The sequence below is a fragment of the Lepidochelys kempii genome, chromosome 1 (genome assembly GCF_965140285.1).
Source record: "Lepidochelys kempii isolate rLepKem1 chromosome 1, rLepKem1.hap1, whole genome shotgun sequence".
Taxonomy (NCBI): Eukaryota; Metazoa; Chordata; order Testudines; family Cheloniidae; genus Lepidochelys; species Lepidochelys kempii.
In genome coordinates, this window is record NC_136380.1 from 351,065,420 (window position 1) to 351,088,390 (window position 22,971).

The window sequence follows — 22,971 nt, forward strand, 5'->3', positions numbered from 1 at the left end:
TGCATTTATCAACATTGAATGTCATCTGCCATTTTGTTGCCCAGTCACCCAGTTTTGAGAGATCATTTTGTATCTCTTCGCAGTCTGCCTGGGACTTAACTATCTTGAGTAGTTTTGTATCATCTGCAAATTTTGCCACCTCACTGTTTACCCCTTTTTCCAGATCATTTATGGATAAGTTGAATAGGACTGGGCCCAGTACAGATCCCTGGGGGACATCGCTATTTACTTCTCTCCATTCTGAAAACTGACCATTTATTCCTACTCTGTTTCTTATCTTTTAACCAGTTACCAATTCATGAGAGAACATGTCCCCTTATCCCATGACCGCTTACTTTGCTTAAGAGCCTTTGGTGAGGGACTGTAACAAAGCGAAGACTCGCCGGTGTGGCGCCTCTTGCTGGTCGTCTTGGGAACTAGCTCCTCAGTGTACGGAGGGCCCTCTGCAGGCCAGTGTCCCTTCTACCACTAGCCCTGTGTCCCTTCTGGACCCCAGTGCCCTTTACCTCAGGGTTCTGCCCACCGCAGTACCCCCACTCTCTGGGTCTCCTCTCCCAGGGGAACACCCAACCCTCTAAGCCCACCTTGCCTCAGTGGCTACTGCCAGTCATCATCTAGCCCCCGCTCACTAGGCAGACTGCAGTCTGTAATAGCCACTCATCATTAGTAAGAGGTTAGGACCTGCTGCCTTTGCCTATCCTCGGGCTGCCGCTCTGCAGCCCCAGTACCTCTGTAAGCCTTCACCAAGGCCTGCAGCCTGGGGGTTTACCAGGCTGGAGCTCCCTTTGCCCTTTCCCAACAGTGCTCTACCTCAGGTACCTTCCTCTCGGGCAGCTAACCCTTCCCACTCCAGGGTTACAGTGATACTCCTCCTTCAGCTCCTGGCTCACAGCCCCTTTATCAGGGCCAGCTGGGCCCTGATTGAGTTGGCCACACCTGTGGTCAGCTACTCACTCAGCTTCCCACAGTGAGCTGTTCTCACTCCTCTTATATCGGGAGGGGAGTAACCACCCCGCTATAGGGACCTTGTCAAAGGCTTTCTGAAAATCTAAATACACTATATCCACTGGATCCCCCTTGTCCACATGCTTGTTGATCCCCTCAAAGAATTCTAGTAGATTGGTGAGGCATGATTCCCCTTTACAAAAACCATGTTGACTCTTCCCCCAACAAATTATGTTTATCTCTGTGTCTGACAATTTTGTTCTTTACTATAGTTTCAACCAGTTTGCCCAGTACTGAAGTCAGGCTTACTGGCCTGTAATTGCCAGGGACTTCTTTGGAGCCCTTTTTAAAAGTTGAGGTCACATTAGCTATCCTCCAGTCATTTGGTACAGAAGCTGATTTAAATGATTTCTAGGTTACAGACGACAGCTAGTAGTCCTGCAATTTCACATTTGAGTTCATTCCGAACTCTTGGGTGAATCCCAGCTGATCCTGATGACTTATTACTGTTGAGTTTATGAGTTTGTTCCAAAACCTGCTCTAATGACACCTCAATCGGGGACAGTTCCTCAGATTTGTCATGCAAAAAGAAAAGCTCAGGTTTGGGAATCTCCCTCACATCCTCAACCATGAAGACTGATGCAAAGAATTCATTTAGTTTCTCCGCAGTGGCCTTGAGTGGCTCCTTTAGCATCTTGATTGTCCAGTGGCCCCACTGGTAGTTTAGCAGGCTTCTTGCTTCTGATGTACTTAAAAAAATCTTTTGCTATTACTTTTGGAGTCTTTGGCTAGCTATTCTTCAGATTCTTTTTTGGCCTTCCTAATTATATTTTTACACTTCATTTGCCAGAGTTTATGCTCCTTTCTATTTTCCTCATTAGTATTTAACTTCCCCTTTTTAAAGGATGCCTTTTTGCCTCTCATTGCTTCTTTTACTTCATTGTTTAGCCACGGAGGCTCTTTTTTTGGTTCTCTTACTAGCAAGCAGAGTTAGAGACCTTGTCCTGTAATAAAGACCAGCAGCAGTGGTGATATGTTCACAGCAGAATTCACAGAGGCTACCTAAATTGGCTGCTGTTGTCTCTCAGGTTAAAGTTTTGCCTTTGTCCATGTTTTTGCAGTGTGCAATGAGATTGATCAGTGGCCACCACCGGTGCCAGGGCAGACGCTGAACCTTCCTGTGATGGGAATTGTCATTCAGGTACATGCTACTGATATTTGACTCTCAAACGCTCAAGCCACAGGCATTGATGGACACTGAACCAGAAAGGTGGCATATTTCTTTTATACTCCTTTGGATGTTAATGTTCCTGATGGCTCTAAATTCTTTCCCTTTGTTCCTAGTCTCTGCACATTTAGACATAAACAGGAAGTTTTCCTGCCTGCCAGCTGAGCTCATTTCCCCAAATAACCTCTCTGTGTTCCTGTTTGTAACCCAGGTGCGAATCCCATCCAGGGTGGATAAACCTGGATCAAGTCCCTTGAAGCAGTTCAATCAAGAGGTGAGATGGAGAAGAAAGTGGTGTAAAATGGCCCAATAGCAAGCAGAGTCTAGATCACTGAGTAAGAGAAGGGTGCTGTAGAATTGGAGCTCTTTGGAACTTGTCCAATGTGCTGCCTGGAACAACAGCTTCCTAAATATTCTTCTCACGTGTTTTCACTAAACTCTTCAAACTTCCACCAAGTAAGAATGACACTAACCCCTGCCTGGGCAGAGAAATCCCTAAGTGATGCTGCTTCAGCCTCCTGGATAATTGTACATCATTTCTCCTTGTTCTGCCATCTTAACCCCTGCCAATAATCCCTTCTTTTTTCCTCCTTTTTGCTATTACCTTTCATGCATTTTTGGACTCTTAGCATCCACCACCTTCCCTGATTATCATTTTCCCAAGCTCTGCTTGGATTCAGTGGGAAGGTTTCTCAAGCTTGGAAGACAAGGGTTTTTTGGCTGGCTCCTGAGGTAAGAAGTGAAATTCTTACACGTTGACTGGTTCAGCAGTTTACCCCGTCAGTGCTGTCCACGTTTGCTCCTAGCTTGGCTTTCCAAACATTATCTTTGTCTAAGCTTTTTGATGCTTTGGTACTTACTGTAGATGGAATGTCTTTCTGTGACTGAAGTGGGCAACTCAGAGTGACAGTAGTTTGTGCTCAGGACATTTCCATTCATTAACTGCCTTTTTTCTCTCTCCCATTCAGAATTTGTTACCAGCCCCGTTAGTTCTCTCCAGTGTTCATGAACTGGATCTCTTCAGGTGGGAGTTAGCTTCTCTCAACACACTCCTCCCATTCTACCTCCTTCCTCTCTGCTCACAATGTTCTTTAACTGAATAAGAGGTTATGGGTATTGAGCGTGATCTTGATACTTCTTATCGCTATAGTGCATCAGTCTGAATGTTGGGTTGGTGGGAGCTGCACAATGCTTAAGGGCATTAGGGAGCTTTGCATTGCATGTATGGGCTTTTTGTATGCACAACCACCTGGACCATAGAGACAGGAATTTCTTCCTGACTTTGGCTGGGGATCATCCTATGCCCTGGCAGATTGGTTACCCTTGAAATTTTTAATGTTATTAATATACTGTAGATCCTATTCCCTTTTACATGTATCTTATTTTGCGTAAAATATATCCAGTGAGCAGTGAGATCCACAGAGTAACTATATATTGCTTAAAATGTTTCCTTTTAACAGATTTGAAATGATTTACAGGAAGTGTGTGTGTGTGTGTGGTTACCTTGTGGAACTCACTGCTGCAGGATATTAGAAACCCATCCTAGATCTTAAATGTGCAGATGAGCAGCTGAATGTGCCTAATACTGGAGTCTGTTCTTTCAGGAACTCCATTTGTAGCCTTACCCTGTTACTCTCTCTTTCACTAACAGATGTTTCCAGCCAGTGCTAATTCATATCCAGATGCTGTGGGAGCTGATGCTACTGGGGGAGCCAATAGTTGTAATGGCACCATCCCCTACAATTTCCTCAGAAATGGTTCTGGCACTTACCAGGTAATTTGTTTGAATCGCCGGTGACTGCCACAGGATACTATTAATTCTCCCTTTAAAACCACTGCTCTGTCCAGTGAATTGAATCTGATCTAATTTGTGTATGCAAGTACAGTAACTCCTCACTTAACATTGTCCTGGTTAAGGTGGTTTCGTTGTTATGTTGCTGATCAATTAGAGAACATGCTTGTTTAAAGTTGCGCAGTGCTCCCTTGTAACGTTGTTTGGCAGTCGCCTGCTTTGTCCAGTGCTTGCAGGAAGAGCAGCCCGTTGGAGCTGGTGGGGGTTTGGAACCAGGGTGGACCGGCAGCCCCACTATCAGCTCCCCTAAGTTCCCTGTGGGGCAGCCACCCAGCAGGCTACCAATTGCCGGCAGTTCAGCTGTCCCTCCCCCCCACTGCCATGTAATGCTCCTGCTCTCTGCCTCAGAGCTGCTCCCCGAGCCTCCTGCTTGCTATGTGGGGGCGGAGGGGAAAGAGGGGTGCTAATGTCAGGGTGTCCCCCTCCCCCCGCTCCTGTACCCCGTTTCCACTGAGCAGTGGGCGGACACGACAGGGCTCAGGATAGAGGGAGCTTGCTGGCAGCAGCTGCTGTCTCAACTTGCTGATCTACTTAAAAAGGCAATGTACTTAGAGTGGGGTCAGCGTACTAAAAGGGGCAATGCACCTCTCTCTCTCTCGCACGCACACAGAGTGTGTGTCTTTGTCTCTCTCTGCCATGCTGTGTCTCCTCCCTCCATTCGTGCTGCCTTGTAGATTGTAAGGCTACGTTAACAACGTGTTAACCCTTGAGGGCTCAGCTGAGTGCTAGTTCATTGTTTAGCAGTAAGGCATTCCCTGGGAAATATCCCACCCTCTTCCACCCTCTGATTTCACCACCGCAACCAAGCTTCATAATCATCATTGCTGTGTACAGTATTAAATTGTTTTTTTAAAACTTATACTGTGTGTGTGTGTGTGTATATCTATATATATATAGAGAGAGAGAGAGAGTGTGTTTTGTTGGGCAAAAAAAATTTCCCTGGAACCTAACTCCCCCCATTTACATTAGTTCTTATGGGGAACTTGGATTCGTTTAACATTGTTTTGCTTAAAGCATTTTTCAGGCACATAACTACAACGTTAAGCGAGGAGTTACTGTATATGTGTAAAATAAGAAACCACATAATTACTACAGTGTTTAAAACAGTTCTGCTCTTATTCCACCTGAACCAGGAAGAGAATGGTGAAAATCTCCAACTTTAGGGAGATAGGGTTGGTAGTTCATGAACCAAAGTTTCCTCTCCCCAGTTTTGTATGCTGTCTCAGCAGCCAGAGCCGTCCCTTGGGTAGGGCGAATTGGGGTGACCTCTCCAGGCCCCGTGGGCTGGAGTGATTGGCCGGTGCGGTTGTTCCCGGAAGACACAGGTGCCGGAACTGTGGGGTGCGGGCTTCTGGCCTCAGCTCAGGGGTGGTGGTGGGGGAGGGGGAACAGGGGTAAGGGGGCTGGCTTTCAGCACCCCCACTATTAAAAATATTCCAGCACCACTGCCGGAAGACGAATCCGTCACTTTCGCAGGGCCTGCCATCTTGTTGGCATTTAGCGGATACAGCGCCTGGCTCGGCCACCCACGTTTTGGTGCAGCAAGTCCCCTGCCCCAGCCGGAGCCCTGAGCTGCCGTGGCGCTATGGCCAACAAAAGCCCTGCAGAAGGCGCCAGCAGGAGCAGGCAGTGCAGCACCAGGCCAGATCCATCCTGCCAGCCCAGCTGCCGATGCAGAGCGGGGGCCCCAAACCAGTGGTGGCTGGTTTGTCCTGGGCTCCGCACCCCCCTAGGGAGGGCCCTGTCAGCAGCACTCTGAGCCTATATCTGCACTTGGAGCTAGAGTGTGATCCCCATCTCAAGGAAACACACTTGCGCTAGCTCTCATAGAGCCAACTCACTAAACACAGAGCGCAGCCATGCCAGTGCAAGCCACAGCAGGGGCTAGTTGCCCTGAGTACGTACCCATGGGAGACCCTAGGCACATATTCAGGGTGGCTGGCTCCTCCTGCCACTTGCGCTGCCATGGCTACGCTCTACTTTCAGCATGCTGGCTCTGTCAGAGCTCGTGTGAGCGTGACTCCTCAGTCTGGTAATGACACCTCCAGCTCGAAGGGTAGACATACCGCCAGTTTAGAGAGGGAGGGAGGGGAAATCCTCCAGTGTGTTTCATCTGGCAGAGCAAAGCAGTGACCACTAGGAAACTGACCTGTCCCAAAATTGTTCCTCTCCAGCGTGAGCTGTCTTTCACGATGACTACAATACTCCTGTATTATTCTTTCAGCTGTCTCACCCCTCTTAAGTACTGCTGTGACTACCGTCCATATTTCACTATCCATGACAGCGAGTTTAAGGAGTACACCACCAGGACACAAGCCCCGTAAGTACCCTGGTTGTCCTGTGTGAAAGGAACCTCTAGTCAGCACAAGCTGCATGAAGGACCTCTGGGCATTGTTGCTCTGGCTTCCACTTTAGTCTCAATCTTCTCTCTCTAGGCCGAACATTGTTGTGGGAGTCACAAATCCTTTCTTTATCAAAACACTCCAGCACTGGCCTCACCTTCTTCGGATCGGGGAGCTCAAAATGTCAGGTAAAGCTCTAACCGAAGCTTGTCTTTCTGCATTAGACTCAGAGGTTGACAGTGAGCTGGCCCATGCAGTGGTGTGTCTCAGCAACAGTTACATGTGCACATCTCCACCCCTCCGAGGATTGGGGACTCAGAGAGGGTAGTTCAGGCTGCTAGCCTGGGTGCTGAGGTCACAGCAGTTAAGGCAAAGTCTTAAGAAAATTACAACAAAGTTAGTTTTTCTTTCTTCTGAGCTTTAAGGAAATGGAAGATTATTCTTGGGAATGAAGATGGAAGGAAATAGGAGAGAAGTGCTTGGTAGAGAGACACTGGTTTTATTTTCTGAAAAACGAAGAGCGCTGCTGTAGGTTGGGCTGAGGAGTTCTTCTCTACACGACTCTTGTTATTACCTTTTTTCCTGTCACCACCATGGGCTGGCAGAGGCAGGTCTGAAAGCTCCCTGTAGCAGTTGGGATACCAGCACTAGCTTAGTATTCATATCACAGGAGGATACAGTTTAAGTTTTGCATGTTTGGCATGGATGGTCTAAAGTGCGAGTCCTCCCACATGTGTGCTGTGGCTATGAGGCTAAAACTGCAGCCTTTATAACCTGGTACTAGACCCTGTGTGTCTTTCCACAGGTGACTTACCCAAACAAGTCAAGGTGAAGAAACTAACCAAACTGAAAACTCTGGACACTAAGCCAGGTAATTCCCATTTAACGTCAGTTTTGGTTTAATTGCATTTATCCTTCCTCTTTGCTGAGTTTGAAGGCTTTGCAGCAATGTGTTTGTTGTGGGCATTGTCCTCTGCCTCAACTGAGAGCAACTCCAGGGCTGTAACTTCTTCCAGCTCCTCTGCTGCTGTGCAGTAATTCTGTACGGTTATATGAGTGTCCTTCCTGACTTGCGCTCTCCTGAGCTCTCCATTGTTATTACTGGGCCATCTAAAGGCTTCTGATACAGAAAAAATCACAGAAAATGTGGAAGGCGGCCCCCCCACCTGGTTTTAGAAACCCCCCTTAGGGCGACTCTGTGTGAGGAAGGAGAAGCCTTGGAGATGGTAGAAGCCTCATTAGAGGTTTCTCCCGGTGGTTGTTGGGAAGTACTTGTGTAGCCCGATGTGTAGCTTTATAGCTCTGACCGGCTGAAGACAGTGGGGTTTAGCAGTGTTTTGTGGGGCTGTTCTGTCTTCAGGGGTCTGTGGCTGGACTGAATCACCGGTCTGTTCCCTCTCCCTCGGTGTGTCTACTCTTATCTCTGCAGTGCAGTGATAGAACTCAAGCCTCGCTTCTGCTTCCCTTAACTCGCCCCATTGTGCCTAGGCATTGCAGCTCACATGAAATAAGAGGGCCCCTGGCCCCAGACACAGGAGCTATATCAGCAACAATGAGACTCAGAGCCCAGGTCAACTGACTCAAGCTTGTGGGACTTGCCCTACGGGGCTAAAAATAGTAGTGTAGACACTTGGGCTCTGAGACCTGCCCCTGAAGGGTTTCAGAGCCCAGGCTCTGGCTTGAGTGGGAACGTCTACACTGCTATTTTTAGCCCCATAGCACGACCCTGAGTCAGTTGACTTGGGCTCAAAGACTTGCTGCTATGGGTCTTTATTTGCAGTGTAGACTTACCCTGAATCTTCACAGATTTGCAGGAAGTCTGGGGCTCTAGCCTCTTTGCAGTGAATTAGCATTTCTAAGGAAACATCTGTTGGTGGGAAGAGAGGTGTAAAAACACGTGCTGGGGAGTGACGCATCGGAATGTTTGACTTGTGTATAAGTTTCCTTTAATTGTCACATCTGGTTAAACCCACTATGGGTGTTGGTTGGCTTGGCCTGCCTCAGGCCAAATGAGTCCTGAAAGTGGCAAAAAGCACCCATGTCCATCTGCACCTAGCCAGAAGACACTGCCTCATTCTTTCAGCCACCGACTTGGTCACAGTGATCCATGAGCAGGTGATAAACTCTCTATACCTAATACACTAACAAAGCCTCTCGCTCTGAAAAATGCACAGCCTGCCCACTTAGCAGCAAGATCACATGAATACATCGTGATGGTGCTCAACACTCTGCAGTGGCTCCCCACTGACAGTCCAGTTTGTAGTCCCCTCTCTGGAACTGACCCTAACTATCTGAGAGGTTGGCTCCCCTGCCATGACTTCCCAGGACAGTTCTGTTCCATTGGGGAAATGAAGCTGTTGGCTAATAGGGAGAGGCTTGTGAGGGGAGAGACAGAACTTTCAGGGGAGCTGAGCCTAGACTTGGAGAATAGGTCCATCAATGACTGTTAGCCAAGATGATCAGGGATGCAACCCCATGTATCCCTAAACCTCCAACTGCCAGATGCTGGGACTTGGTGACAGGAGTCTCAAAATTGCCCTGTACTGTTCATTCCCTTGGAAGCAGCTGGCACTGGCCACTACCAGAGACAGGTTACTGGGCTAGGTGGACCATTGGTCTGGCCCAGTATGGCTGTTCTTATGAATTCATTTCTGCAGGAGATGAGGCCACAGGCCTCACCATGCTCAGAACTCATGCTGAGACTTTCAATATGTTCTTGTCACAGACACGCAACACATCCCCTCCCTCTCAGATATTAATCAGGCTATTTAATCTGCAGGTTGGGAGTGGAGAGAAATTTATATAATTTCTATTGAGTATTTGGGAGGCTTTCAGATACGGTGAAGGGACCCATAAGTACCTAGTTAGGTAGATACAGCTATCTAACACCACTGAACTATTCAACTCAAGTCTAGTCCTGAGCTAATGCTGCTGGTTACGTGTCTTTTTCTGTGACATTTTCTTCTGAGGGTGGGGGGGTGCCTTAGGGCAGTCGGAAGGTCTCTAAGGTTAATCCTACTGTGAGTGCTGTTGTGGCAGCAACTCTTGTCATTCGAGGAGGGTTCTGTTGTCAGAGCTTTTTCTCTAACTAGCCAGAGTGAGATTGGGAAATTCACCTCCCCTGCTTGTGAACAAGGCTTTACTGCACAATGTGACCTTGAGAAACTGGCAGCGGGGTGTGATTTGTTTTTAGCATTTCTGTGTTTTTAATCTAGGAATCTACACCTCTTACAAGACATTTCTGCACAAAGACAAAACCCTGATAAAGAGATTGTTAAAGGTGAGCATTTCCTATCCCTATCCCCCATCCTGTATAGCGCTGCAGGAAAGCAGTGCTAAAGTCTGGATGAAACTATTGAAGCCCAAAGGAGAAATAGTACTGGTTTTCCCTTTGGTCCAAGGTCTTTGACTTCACCCTGACCGCAGTCATGGTTTAGTCCAGGGTATCCAAGAGTGGGATAAAATTACTGGGACGCTCTTCTCAGAAGATTATTTCACTTGATTGAGCTCTGGAGCCTAATGATGTCTTAACCGTTAGCATTGTTAGCAAAAAAGGAGAGGGATGATCATATTAGGCAGATCTAAACAATCTTGTCTAGGTGAGTGGCATCTCACTTTAGTGAGTGGAGCTTGTATTCTGGGCCAAGCTTGGGAGAGTGCACAAAATTATTCTTTTCCAGTCTGCCCCTTGACTGGCTGCATGCAGCTGCCGTGTTTTGCTGAGAACTGCACACACATGCATAACCTCAGCTTTTGCCTACTAAAGCTGCTGGCTGTTAAATGGTTTCTTCATGAGCTCTTCCCCTGCGCTGTAACTTCGCTCTCTATCTGCAGGGGGTTCAGAGGAAGCGCCCATCTGAAGTCCAAAGTGCCCTTTTGAGGCGCCACCTGCTGGAGCTCACACAGAGTTTCATTATCCCCCTGGTGAGTAGGGGGGTTGTTGATCTGTGTGGTGAAGGAGTATGGGGGCGATGAACAGCGTATGACTGAATGCTGGGTTCCACCCTGCCCTCTAGGTTATTCCACAAAGACAGGTTCTATGCCAGAGGCCTGAACACCATCACAGACATTTTAATTCTTCTTAGAGAAGAATAAACTTGTCTTCTAATTGGCAGGTTCTAGCAGGTTTGACTGGTACTGTGCTTAGCTCTGCAGTCCTGACACCCAGCACAATGTGTATAATGGGAACAAACCTTTTCTCCTGCACAAGAATTAACTTCTCCTCTGATTGGTCTCTGACACCTATTCTGCTATCTTAGCCTGTATCCAGCTAAGAGATGGCAAGGGAGATGTTTACAGAAGGGAATGGAAAGCTAACCCCAGGGTTCCCATCAACTTTGATTGGAACAATGGGCTTAAATCCCACACACCAATTTGAAAACTTCCCCTGCTGTATCTGTATGCATCCGATGAAGTGAGCTGTAGCTCACGAAAGCTTATGCTCAAATAAATGTGTTAGTCTCTAAGGTGCCACAAGTACTCCTTTTCTTCCTGCTGTATCTAGTATTTAGTAGGGCTGTCAAGCAATTAAAAAAATTATTTGTGATTAATCGCACTGTTAATAATAGAATACCATTTATTTAAATATTTTTGGATGTTTTCTACATTTTCAAACATACTGATTTTAATTACAACACAGAATACAAAGTGTGCAGTGCTCACTTTATATTTATTTTTGATTACAAATATTTGCACTGTATAAAACAAAAGAAATAGTATTTTTCAGTTCACCTAATACAAGTACTGTAGTGCAATCTCTTTATCATGAAAGTTGAACTTACAAATGTAGAATTATGTACAAAAAAAACTGCACGAAAAAACAAAACAATGTAAAACTTTAGTGCTTACAAGTCCACTTAGTCCTACTTCTTGTTCAGCCAATCACTCAGACAAACAAGTTTGTTTACATTTGCAGGAGATAATGCTGCCCTCTTCTTGTTTGCACTGTCACCTGAAAGTGAGAACAGGCGTTCTCATGGCACTGTTGTAGCCAGCATCGCAACATATTTACGTGCCAGATGCGCCAAAGATTCGTATGTACCTTCATGCTTCAACCACCATTCCAGAGGACATGCATCCATGCTGATGATGGGTTCTGCTTGATACAATCCAAAGCAGTGCGGATTGAGGCATGTTCATTTTCATCATCTGAGTCAGATGCCACCAGCAGAAGGTTTTTTGTTGTTGTTCTTTTTGGGTGTTTTGGTTTTTTTTTGGTGGTTCGGCTTCTGTAGTTTTCGCATCAGAGTGTTGCTCTTTTAGGACTTTTGAAAGCATGCTCCACACCTCGTCCCTCTCAGATTTTAGAAGGCACTTCAGATTCTTAAACCTTGGTTCAAATACTGTAGCTGTCTTTGTAAATCTCACATTGGTACCTTTTTATTTTGTCAAATCTGCAGTGAAAGTGTTCTTAAAATGAACAACATGTGCTGGGTCATCATCCGAGACTGCTTTAACATGAAATATATGGCAGAATGTGGGTAAAACAAAGCAGGATATGTACAGTTCTCCCCCAAGGAGTTCAGTCACTAATTTAATTTAATTTAATTAACGTATTATTTTTTTATCAAGTATCATCAGCACGGAAGCATGTCCCCTGGAATAGTGGCTGAAGCATGAAGGGGCATACATATGTTTAGCATATCTGGCATGTAAATACCTTGCAATGCCGGCTACAAAAGTGCCATACGAAAGAGACGTTTTGGGGTGTCTCACTTTCAGGTGACATTGTAAATAAGAAGCAGGCAGCATTATCTCCCATAAATGTAAACAAACTTGTTTCACTTAGTGATTAGCTGAACAAGAAGTAGGACTGAGTGTACTTGTAGGCTCTAAAATTTTACATTGTTTTGATTTTGAGTTCAGTTATGTAACAAAAAAGAATCTACATTTGTAAGTTGCACTTTCACGATAAAGAGCTCACACTACGGTATTTGTACGAGGTGAATTGAAAAATACTGTTTATTTTGTTCATTTTTATAGTGCAAATATTTGTAATCAAAAATAATATCAAGTGAGCACTGTACACTTTGTATTCTGTGGTGTAATTGAAATTAATATATTTAAAAATGTAAAAAAGCGTCCAAAAATATTTAATACATTTCAATTGGTATTATACTGTTTAACATTGCAATTAAAACTGTGATTAATCACAATTAATTTTTTTAATCTTGATTTAATTTTTTTGAGTTAATCGCATGAGTTAACTGTGATTAATCGACAGCCCCAGTATTTAGTTCTTATGGGTTCGTGCCCTACCATAGTATTTGTTAAGAGCCCTGTCTGGATGTCTGTTCCTGGTCATGGTAATGGTTGCTTTTTTCAACCCCTCTTCTGTTCCCGCTCTGTTAGAGAGCGACTTGCTAGACATTCCAGTTAGAATCGCATTGGCTTCTCCCTCTAATTTGTTCCAAGGAGGGGAGTTGTGATGACAGTGTTTTCTGAGTCTCACTCAGCTCCTGCTGTTCATTCCCTCCCATCAGATCTCATCCTGTGTGGCATTCTTTAAAACTTTAACGGCAGCCGGTTTTAATGTCTTAGCTTCCCCCGGCGGTGGGGATGGTGGGGAGATAAGCAAACGAGCATCTGGACTTGTGGAAACCTACACAACAAAGAAGGGGAAAAGAGAACGAAAGGTTGTTCACTGCATGGCATGTTGGTGTCTCCTGAAGCACAGCTTGACACCTAATGACCTTGGGAAGGGCTCTCTAATTAGTCTAAGTTCTGTTTTCACTGCTACTCCATAGGAGCATTACATTGCGAGTCTGATGCCTCTACAGAGGGCCATTACTCCATGGAAGGTATGTCTGTTTTCATTTGATTTCCTTATAGAGATTTGGAATAGTTACACTTTTATGCTGATCATTTTCTTGGGAAATTGTCCCAATGTTCCCGAATGCAACAGACTGCTCAGATGTGGGGAAAGTGCCCAAGGCCCAGGCCCTCTAGAGCTCCTAGATCTGGGTCACAAGAGTGCCCAGGCCCTCCAGGACTTAGATCTGGGTGTGACATTATCCAGGATACAATCTGGAATGACGGAGCTGTGTCCTCTCAATTCTCCAACCTGGGGTTCCTTTTACCCTGCTTTGTGGTGAAAGCAACTACTCCTGGTCTGTCCACACACAGTCTCCAGCATGTAAATCACTCCCAGCTATACTGTATGAGTGCTATAGCTAGCCATTCCTGAATTACATTTCAGGGCAACACCAGCAAACTCCCAGTCCCAGACTTTCCCCCAGAAATGTGCCTCTTGTACTGCTCACACTCCTCCTGGACGATACAAGCTCATATGAAGTCTGTCATTTACTAATAGAAAATTATATGCACAAATCCTGGTCTCCCAAATGGAGTTTCCCAAACACACTGGTTTAGATAAAACAATAAAGTATTAACTGCAGATAGATTTTAAGTGACAACAAGTAATGAGGCATACAAGTCAGAATTGGTTACAAAGAAATCAAAGGTAAAACACAACTAAAACCTAACTTAACAAGCTGAGTGAATACAAAGCAAAAATCTCTCTCACCACATGTTCCAGCAGTCTTACTGGCTGAACCTCTCTCAGTCAGGGTCTTCCCCCCAGTCCAGTGCTACTTTCTTGTTCTTTAGGTGTTGATGGATGCTGTGGGTAGAGAGCAGGGAGAGATGTTTTGGGGTGTCTGTCCTGTCTGTGTCTAGCCCTTTCTCTTGCAAAAGAATCATCTCCAGCTGATGTTCAGGAGACAGAAAGTCTATGGGGTCAGGAACCTTATGGTGCTTCTTTGTCAAAATGTAGATTTTTTGCCCATACCCTCTCTTTTGCCCAAGAGTGGCTACTTAATCAGGTGATGGTCCATCTGATTTCGTTGACACCTGGGTGAGGCATTGGCTAGCCTTTTGTCTCTGGGGAACTTGTCTGTGACTGCCCTCCAGAACATTCTGGACCATGTCTTGGTAATATTATACAATGCAATCTTATCTCTTTACATACAATGTTGCCAAACATTTTACAGGACAATAATGATCAGCAAATCAGGAATTTTCAAATTATACCTTATGCTTTGTACAAAATTTAACACAGTATTATAAAAGGGAGAACAGGGGGGTACAGACTGTCACACTGGATCATAGGACAAACCAAGAGTGCCCAGCCACAAGGAGCTCATCCCCTCTCCCCCATCCCCCAGGCAGGACTGTTAGGAAAGATGTAGGAATCTGTGAAATACTATGGCCCACTCTCAAACTGCCCTTATTACAAGGACAGGATTGTTCTCCCTGAAAAAGGAGATAGAATGAACACTGTGACAGATGTTTCCTCTTTACAGGAGTTTTCAGCTGAGCGAGGCTGTTAGAGATCTGTAACGTAAACTCTCCTAGCAGAATTGTTTGAGATGTGCAGTTTCAGGCACTTGGTGGTTCTCCTAGGTTCTCGGTGTATCCTGCATAGACTCTTCCTAGGAGCTCTGAGCTTCATTCCCAGTACTTGGGGCTGCATTGCGATATGTTCTTTTCGTTGCACAGAATCCTCCCCAGATCCGTCCTTTCCGACAGGAGGATTTCATGAAGACCCTTGAACATGCTGGTCCCCAACTCACCTGTGTACTTAGGGGTGACTGGTTAGGCCTGTACAGGTAAGAATGTGGTGTTTGGTTGTCTTGTCTCATCATCAGCAGGTAAAGGGTATAACGACCATACCTGCCAAATCCTGGCTTCGACTCATCGGGAGAAGAGAGCAGCTTCAAGGGAGAGACCATTCCCTTTGAAAAGCTTGAGGCCAACGGGGAACTGGCCAGGTTATAAGGGCCGGGAGGAACAGCAAACAGAGTTAATCCTGCTTATGTATAAATAATATTTATACATGATACGGAACTGTCAGGCTTTAGTAGGACTATAAACTCTCCTGTTTCAGGGTGATAGCCTGCCCCTGAGTGTGATAGGTTTGGGGAGAAACTTCCTCCAGAGGCACATTATTCCATCATTGTCCACTAGGGAGTTCCATGTACACCTTGCTCCTGAAGCAGCTGGTTCTTGCCACAGTCAGAGACGAGGTACTGGCCTAGATAGACCACGGTTCTGATCCAGTATGACAATCCTTATGTGTTTGTACAACACCCAGCACAATGGGACCCTGATGCTGATTGGGGCCTGTAGGTGCTACCTTATTATAGATAATAATAGAGGGTCTTTAGGATAAAGTTTGAGACAACTTGTATGAGGGCTCCCCCCATTATTATTCTAATGAAAAATTAGAGAGTTGCAAACAGAACAGAGCAAACCTTCATCAAAATCTGAGGGGGAAACTGAAACCAGATACTCAGTGGATAGGAGAAATACGGAAAGCATTGGGGTCCAGATTTTCAGAGCTGTTTAGGCCCTTTGAAATCAAGGAGTTAGGCACCTAAATACCTTCAAAACTCTGGACCTGGTGCTGAAAGAGATCCAGAAAGTGGACAGGCACATTACGTATGGATTTGGAACATAAGGCTACAGATAAAGTCAGTGCAATTGTAGGTTAAATCAAGCAGCAGGAAAGTGAATAGCTCCTGTCTCTGCAGTTTTGGTGTGACAATAACTGCAATATTCAATTACTTACTTAACAGAAAAATATTGGCAAATAGGAGGAAGTTCAGAGAACGTGACCAGGGTCTATGGGGCAGAACCTTGTGTGCTCTGCAGTTCTTAACGATGGAACTTTCTGCATAATCCATCTCTCGGCACAGAATTGTACTCCAAAATCTAAGCTTGAATTTAAAAAGAAGATTATTTGTTTTATGGCAGCACTTAAAGGCCTCAGTTGAGATTGGGGCCCATTGTGCTGGGGCACTGAGCCTTTATATGGTTACAAAGAAACCTTTAAAAGCATGAACTGAGTGCCACTGATAAAGTGCTGTCTGCTTGAATCTGCAAATAGCGATTTTTTTCAGGCTATAATGAAGGTCTGAAATTCTCCATTCTTAACCGGGGATAAACTCTGAACCATGACAGCGTAGATCTCAACAGTGTTAGCTGATTACTTTAGCATGAATATCCACCTACTCTGCATATCCCATAATCCCAAACTGCCTCCTACCATCTACGCCTTCTCAGATGTCCTTTGCCAGCTGCCAGTTTCCCTCTGGTGATTTCTCCATGTCACTTTTCATTCCCAGTCTGAAATTCTGAAGCACCCTGAAAATTAAAAATGAAGGGGCCGTGTAAAACTAATGAGCTGTGCTAATGCTTCATTCCTGTATTTCATTCAGTAAAAACCTCCATTTGTAAATGAAGCTGCTGCAGAATCACCTATCAGCTGCACTGTGGAGGGCTGCAGTGTACACAAGCCCTTGCTTATAAAGAGAGAAAAAGACCTAAATGTGTGGAGTTTAGCTCAGTGACAACAATAAGTGTTCGGTGCAAACACCAAAGAGGGAGGGGAGTTGCAGTGCCGGGGGACGGAGCTAAGACTGTTAAACTGAGAGAGCAAGTTTAAGATGATTATAAAACACACAATGGCACTGCACTGGATGTGGCTGTGGAGTCATTTCCCCGTGGAAAGGCCAGGAGCACCATTTCCTGACACGCTGGAAACTGGATTGGGCAGAATTGTAGAAAATGAACACAAGGAGTCTGTGGCAGGGCCAAGAATAGAACCCAAATCTTCTGTGTTCTAGTCCAGTGCCTTAACCATCAGACCATGCTGCCTGCCCAGAGGCGGGAAGCATTCATCATTGCCTGCCTCAGGGCAGCCAACTCGCCGGACACCAGCACCTGCGTATAGTATGAGAAGCCAACTTCTGAGACTAAGAATAAATCGGGCCATTGATACGAGAGGTTAGGGAGGGTGGAGTCAGAAAGGTGCCTTCTCCCTAGCAACCTATACGTGACTATAACAGGGTTCAAGACTATAACAGGATTCAAAAAAGAACTAGATAAATTCATGGAGGATAGGTCCATCAGTGGCTATTAGCCAGGATGGGCAGGAATGGTGTCCCTAGCCTCTGTTTTCCAGAAGCTGAGAATGAGCGACAGGGGATGGATTATTTGATGGTTACCTGTTTGGTTCATTCCCTCTGGGACACCTGGCATTGGCCACTGACGGAAGACAGGATACTGGGCTAGATGGACCTTTGGTCTGACCCAGTATGGCTGTTCTTATGTTCTAACCTATCCACGTCCCTAATTACACTGAACCAAGAATTCTGTCCCCCCTCCAAAGTCTCTGTGTTGGACCCACCTTTTCAATGGATGGGAAATCCCTATGGATAGTGAAGAAACCAGACAGCAAGTACCATTCTCCAGAGCCCCGTCCGCTCTCCTTCCCCATCTCAGCTTCACGTCTCTTCCTGCAGACGTTTCTTCAAGTCTCCCAACTTCGATGGCTGGTACCGTCAGAGACACAAGGAAATGACCCAGAAGCTGGAGGCCCTTCACCTGGAGGCGATCTGCGAGGCGGTACGTTCCGACAAAAGGGGGTGAAAGCAAATGCAGGGATCCCTATGCCTGGGTGTCATTACTAGTGATGGGATGCCCACTGGCACGTCCCGATTCAGCACTCCTGGAGGGGGGGACTGTACTCCACATCCCAGTCACTGCCTGACTCTCAGTGCATGGGAGTCCAGTTTGGGGTCAGACCAGCCTTCCCAGGAGCCAGCACAAACCCTGCTCTGCCTCCTGCTGGCAGCCATTTTAATTCTTCAGACCCTTCCAGAGCCAGCTGAGTTCCTGATCGGATGCCTCTCCTCTTGCTTGATTCCTTCCTGGGAACTGAAATAGACAGGAATTCCGACAGCAACTCCCTGGAGCACATTTCTCAAATTGCAAGGCCTGAGGTGCCTCCGGCTCTTGCCGAGTGCATGGTCTGAGTGCAGTGCCCCAGTGCAGAAATGCCACAACCGTCTCCTTTTGGCAGCTACATGTGGACTCTGAGCACACGGCAAGAGTAATGTGCAGGAATCCTGGCAGTGCCCGGGAGCAAGAGGACAGAGACCCATGCAAAGCCTGCACATTGCCACATCCTTGCTGGACTCTCCGCTCGGCTGGGAGCGGATAGCGTTGCCACAGGCAGAGAGCTGGGAGGACATCGTCCTGCTCAGGCAGCCTGGAACCCATTGTGCTGCATTCAGCACATGCAAATACCCAGCCTTGGGCACAGCTGTGCGAGGAGCAGGACCTTCTGTCCCCACCCCTGCCTCGGTACTAGGCTTTGTTTGGGAGATAGCTCTGAGGGGAGCTGCTGTACGGAAGGAGATTCCCTTAGGAAAACTTTTCTTCTCTTGCTATAGAACATTGTGGCCTGGATGAAAGACAAGTCCGAGGTGGAGATCGTTGACCTGGTTCTGAAACTTCGTGAGAAGCTGGTGAGTTTCTTCTCTCCTACTGCTTGGGTTCCTAGGGGCATGGGCCCTTCTGGTGGGGAGTGGATCACACACAGTGTATAGGAGACTGTGTATTCCTGCCGTTCCGCTCTGCTGAATGGCGTACAAAGTCAGCCAGGAAGGTGTGAGCCTCTCTTAGCTATGCTAGAAAAAGGACCCTACAGTCCTGCTCTTCTCACCCCACCCTTGGGTCTCAAACCATCTCCACAGGGCAGCACTGCTCAGGGCCTGTATATCTTTTCAGGTAAGGAGAGCCCGTGTAAGGAGAGTTAATGGCACAAGCAGAAAGGGGATACTTGGAGTCTGTATTAAAAATTCCCCCTCCTCTCCCTCCCTCCCCCCAGATCAGAGCCAGGTGTCATCACCTGCCTGTGAAGGAGGAAACGCTGCAGCGAGTGGGCCTTTACATTGAGACCATTATTGGTTCCCTACCTGAGGATCTCCAGACTGTGCTGCACCACCACTGAGCCACCCAGTACCAGAGCTCTGCTGGGAAGGGACTCCCCATTCACAGCATCTCCTTCAGAGCTGCAGGTGGCTGCAGTCAGATTTGAGGAAGAAACTTCTGCCCTGATCCAGCACCACGGTGACCTGGATTCTGCCTACCAGTGCGCCTGGGTTTGAGTCCTGAGCGCGGGGTGGAATTGACGACGGGAAGGTGAACTGTTTCTGTGCACGAATGTTTTCTGTCCAGCCCTGCTCTCCTGGAGGAGCTGGAGGAGGAGAGCTCTGTGTGGCCATCAATGTGGCAGAGGGAGGCAGCCAGGGGTCCAGTCCCATATGGAAGGCTGTGTAGAACCAACACAGAAATCCCCACCCTTGCCTCATGCTAGGCCCACTGATACGCACATGTCCATCATGCCCACTTGCCGTGGCCCCAGCTGTAGAGACAGGAACACTCTGTATAGGGGGTTTATGTACAGAGGCTGCAGGAGAAACCTGACTCTCTCGCTAATCTTGTGATTCCAACCCCCTTCACACGGGGGATGTGGAAAATCCACCACTATCCCCACGACGGGCTGACCCATCACTGGAGAGAGCAGTCACGGGCCTAATGAATTGTTAGTGGAGCTGAAGGCAAGATAAAGGGGAGAAGTGGCTGCTGGAAGGAGCGGACCTCTCCAGAGCAGTGTGTGTTGGACAGGCTGGAGCTCTGAGCACACCCTGGAGCTCTGGGAGTGTGAGAGAGCAGGGAGCAGTCTTCTGTGCAGTGAGGGATCTGACCAGAGAACATCTAACGAGGAGCATTTCTGTCCTCCAGAGTCTCAGCCCCCTTGCCCATCAGGCAGGACACAGTGCACCGCTGCTTAGAGCCTGCATTACCTGCCCTAATGGGCGCTGGCTCCCTTGTGGGTACGGAGCTTGCATCTCCTTGTACTGCCAGCGTGATGCTCCCCTGTGCTTCCTCGTCCTTACCCACAGCATCAGAGGACTCTGGCACTGCTGTCTCTGTTAGTTCTGGGGGGCCGGTGGGGAGCAAAAGGGGAAGAGCTGCATGCAGTCGTAAGGGATGAATGAATGATGTGCTGGCTTTTCTACCAGTGCTAAAACGGCTGACTGCAGTCTCCCCCTCTTTTCAGAGCAGTGTTTCTCCAGGCTCTCTGACCGCTGGTTTAACTCACCCTCAGGGCTGCCCTCTGAGAGCCAGTACCAGGCCCTCGTGCTTCACCCTCTGCCACTCTGAGCAGAGCCTGGAGCCTTCTTGCCATGGAATAAGTGTGCCCCATGTTCAATGGGCCTTGGGGAAAACCTGGCGTCTGGGGCCCCCGCGCTGCTTCCCCAGTGCAGGCCTAGAATGGAACTTCTTGCACGGTAGGGACGGCCAGGGTGTTAGCCGAGACCTTGCACAAAGGCGTCCTGCGAGCTGTTTGTACAGGGAGCGGGTACAAGGGGGCAGTGGTGGGGAGGATGTGGTGTTTTCTTCAGCGCACTCTGCCCTCCATTGAGCTGTCTCTCATTTACATGGAGGGGTCAGTAAAGAACAAATGCCAGAATCCTCCCACCTCTCTCTGCCCCCGACTCTGGGGGGATGGTTCCTCCATCCCCTGCTGCACGTAGTCTAGAAGAAAGCAGGGCAGCAGCAGTCCTGGTAGTGAGTGTTAGCTGTAGCCCTTAGCCCTCCTTCGTGGCTGCACTGCCCTGCCCTGGCTGGAGAAGCAGGTGGGCAGGGCCCCCCATGCAGTAAGTTACTCTGTAAACTGCTCCTTCGTGACAAAGCCCAGTCTGTATAGTGTATACTCTATCTAGAGATGTGTGTGTGCTAACTGTGCAGTGCCCGCATGAGGGACTTCAATCACTACCATAGAGTAGTAAATGTTAGCTTAAAAAATGGCCTCTTGTCTTGGAGCCTCAGTGGGATGGGCTGAGCTTTGTTTTGAAAAGAAATGGGCATTTTCTGCACGCTGTGCTTGGAGTAAGAATAACCCTGGGTGCTAGCATGCTCATCATCTCCAGCTAGCCTCTTCTCGACAGTCAGCGTGAAATTGTCCAGGGGAACGGCGACACACCTAGAGAACTCAGGTTCTTCCCACTCCGCTGAAGAGCAGCCTGAATTCTGTGCCTTCGCAGGCTGCAAGGGGTTGGATTGTGTCTCTGGCTCCTACAATTCATTGTGTCCTCCCTTGTCTTCCTCCTGAGGGCATTCTGCACACAATATTTTAAAATTCTCCAGATTTTACTTGTCAAATAAACGTGAAGGCTCCACTATGGCATTGGGGAACTCAGGCCACTGGCTGCACAGAGGTGGGAGATCACCCCACCCCGGGACACAGACTCAACAGTGAGGCTGCACCCAACCCTGACAGCACAAGGACTGGGCCTGCCCCAGAAACACCCTAGGGCCCTGCCCCTCCACGCAAAGTGTAGGCTGGCTGGCTGGCTGAGCAAGGCAGGGTCTAAGTGTGGAGGGATCCAAATGTGGGTTCAGAGGGTTCTGGGTGGGGGTATCTCAGTGGGGGATCTGGATGCACAGGGGCTTGTTGGAGGGCTTCTCTGTGCAATGGTAATGGGACTCTGCAGGGGGGTCCAGGTGAAGGTGGTTGGGGCTCAGTGGGATGGGGGTCTAGGTGCAGGTGGAGTGGGGCTTAGCAGGGGGGTTCTGAGTGTGGGCAGTGAGGATTCAAGGGGGAGCAGTTCCCTGTACAGGGATCCATCTCCCTGCACCTGAGGAGCGATGGGTGCAGGAAGCAGGGGGAAAGAAGGGGGGTTTACACAACTTCCTGCAGCCAGGGGAGAAATCTGGGGGTGGGTCTGACCTGGCCCTGGATGCTGTGCAGGGGAAGAGGAAGTCCTGTCCACCCCAGCCCAGCTGGGACTAGCAGCTGAGCCTGGCCCAGTCTTCCCCAGTCCCACCCTCTGGCCCACAGTGATTTAATTCTCTGCTGGCTGCGCTGGGCATCCACAACATACTGCTGGGGAGGGTCACGTGACCGCTCTTGTGGCTTCCCTTTGCTTTCCCATCAGAAAGTCAAATTTTTCTGCAGGGAAGCACAGAAATCTGTGGGGGGGACATAAATTCTGGGCATGTGCAGTGGTGCAGAATTGCCCCATGAGTAAACTTGTCTGCGCTCCAGGTTCTAGGGGTTTGGGTGGAAATTAATGGAGGGGCTGGTTTGCCATGTGGGTCAGGCCTGGCTCCTTCAAAGCCAGATGTGGCTGGAGAGTTCAGAGAGGTCACAGCTCCTCCATCAGCAGCCCTGTGGACAGGCAGGGCAGCTGTCTTACGCTGCCCATACGAACCAGCAGCTGCTGTTCAGTGAGGCACAATTTCAGCCCTCGGGAGTCAACACCAACAGGGCCAGAGCTGAGACAGCCTTGGTCTGGCTTTTAACTAGCTGGGGGTGAGGGGGGTTAATGCTGATAAGTCTCAAGCCTGAGTGCACGCAGGAGAACTTCTAGGGCCAGCTGTTTTCATTCTGGGGCATTAACCAAGAACCCCTTTACCCCCGCAGGAAAGGCTCCTGGCGTGGGTTTTGTTTTACCCAGTGGCAGGAAGGATGAGGAGTGGCTAAGCATCCGCCTTTGGGCCCTGGTGAGGCCCCAGAGGTGCTCTGCCATAAAAAGCAATGTGAACACATTACACGTGGAGCGTTCAGAGGGAGCTGGGGCAGGTAATACAGGTGAAGCCAGCTTGGGAAGAAACCATCTTTTTATTCTCAAGAGATGGCAGCTGAGGGCCAAGCAAGGTCTACTGCCTCCTCTGGCCAGCCACAGTTAAGATTCAATTGCTACTAGTGAGGGGGATGCCCATATCCCTCATGGGAGCTCTCTGCA

The 22,971-nt window shown here is 47.9% G+C and overlaps 1 protein-coding gene across 1 annotated transcript in view; it reads left to right on the top strand.

Annotated features, from left to right (window-relative positions):
- Positions 1-21,407, top strand: part of DENND6B (DENN domain containing 6B) — a 40,246-nt gene extending 18,839 nt beyond the window's left edge. The window contains exons 7-20 of the mRNA XM_073329013.2: positions 2,067-2,146; positions 2,385-2,447; positions 3,142-3,197; positions 3,825-3,947; positions 6,250-6,345; positions 6,461-6,555; positions 7,173-7,238; positions 9,583-9,647; positions 10,202-10,291; positions 13,114-13,167; positions 14,867-14,976; positions 17,674-17,776; positions 18,607-18,681; positions 19,044-21,407. Of these exons, the coding sequence (XP_073185114.1) occupies positions 2,067-2,146; positions 2,385-2,447; positions 3,142-3,197; positions 3,825-3,947; positions 6,250-6,345; positions 6,461-6,555; positions 7,173-7,238; positions 9,583-9,647; positions 10,202-10,291; positions 13,114-13,167; positions 14,867-14,976; positions 17,674-17,776; positions 18,607-18,681; positions 19,044-19,166 (1,199 nt within the window). The 3' untranslated portion in view covers positions 19,167-21,407. The remainder of the gene's footprint in view (positions 1-2,066; positions 2,147-2,384; positions 2,448-3,141; positions 3,198-3,824; positions 3,948-6,249; positions 6,346-6,460; positions 6,556-7,172; positions 7,239-9,582; positions 9,648-10,201; positions 10,292-13,113; positions 13,168-14,866; positions 14,977-17,673; positions 17,777-18,606; positions 18,682-19,043) is intronic.
- Positions 21,408-22,971: the final 1,564 nt, after the last annotated feature.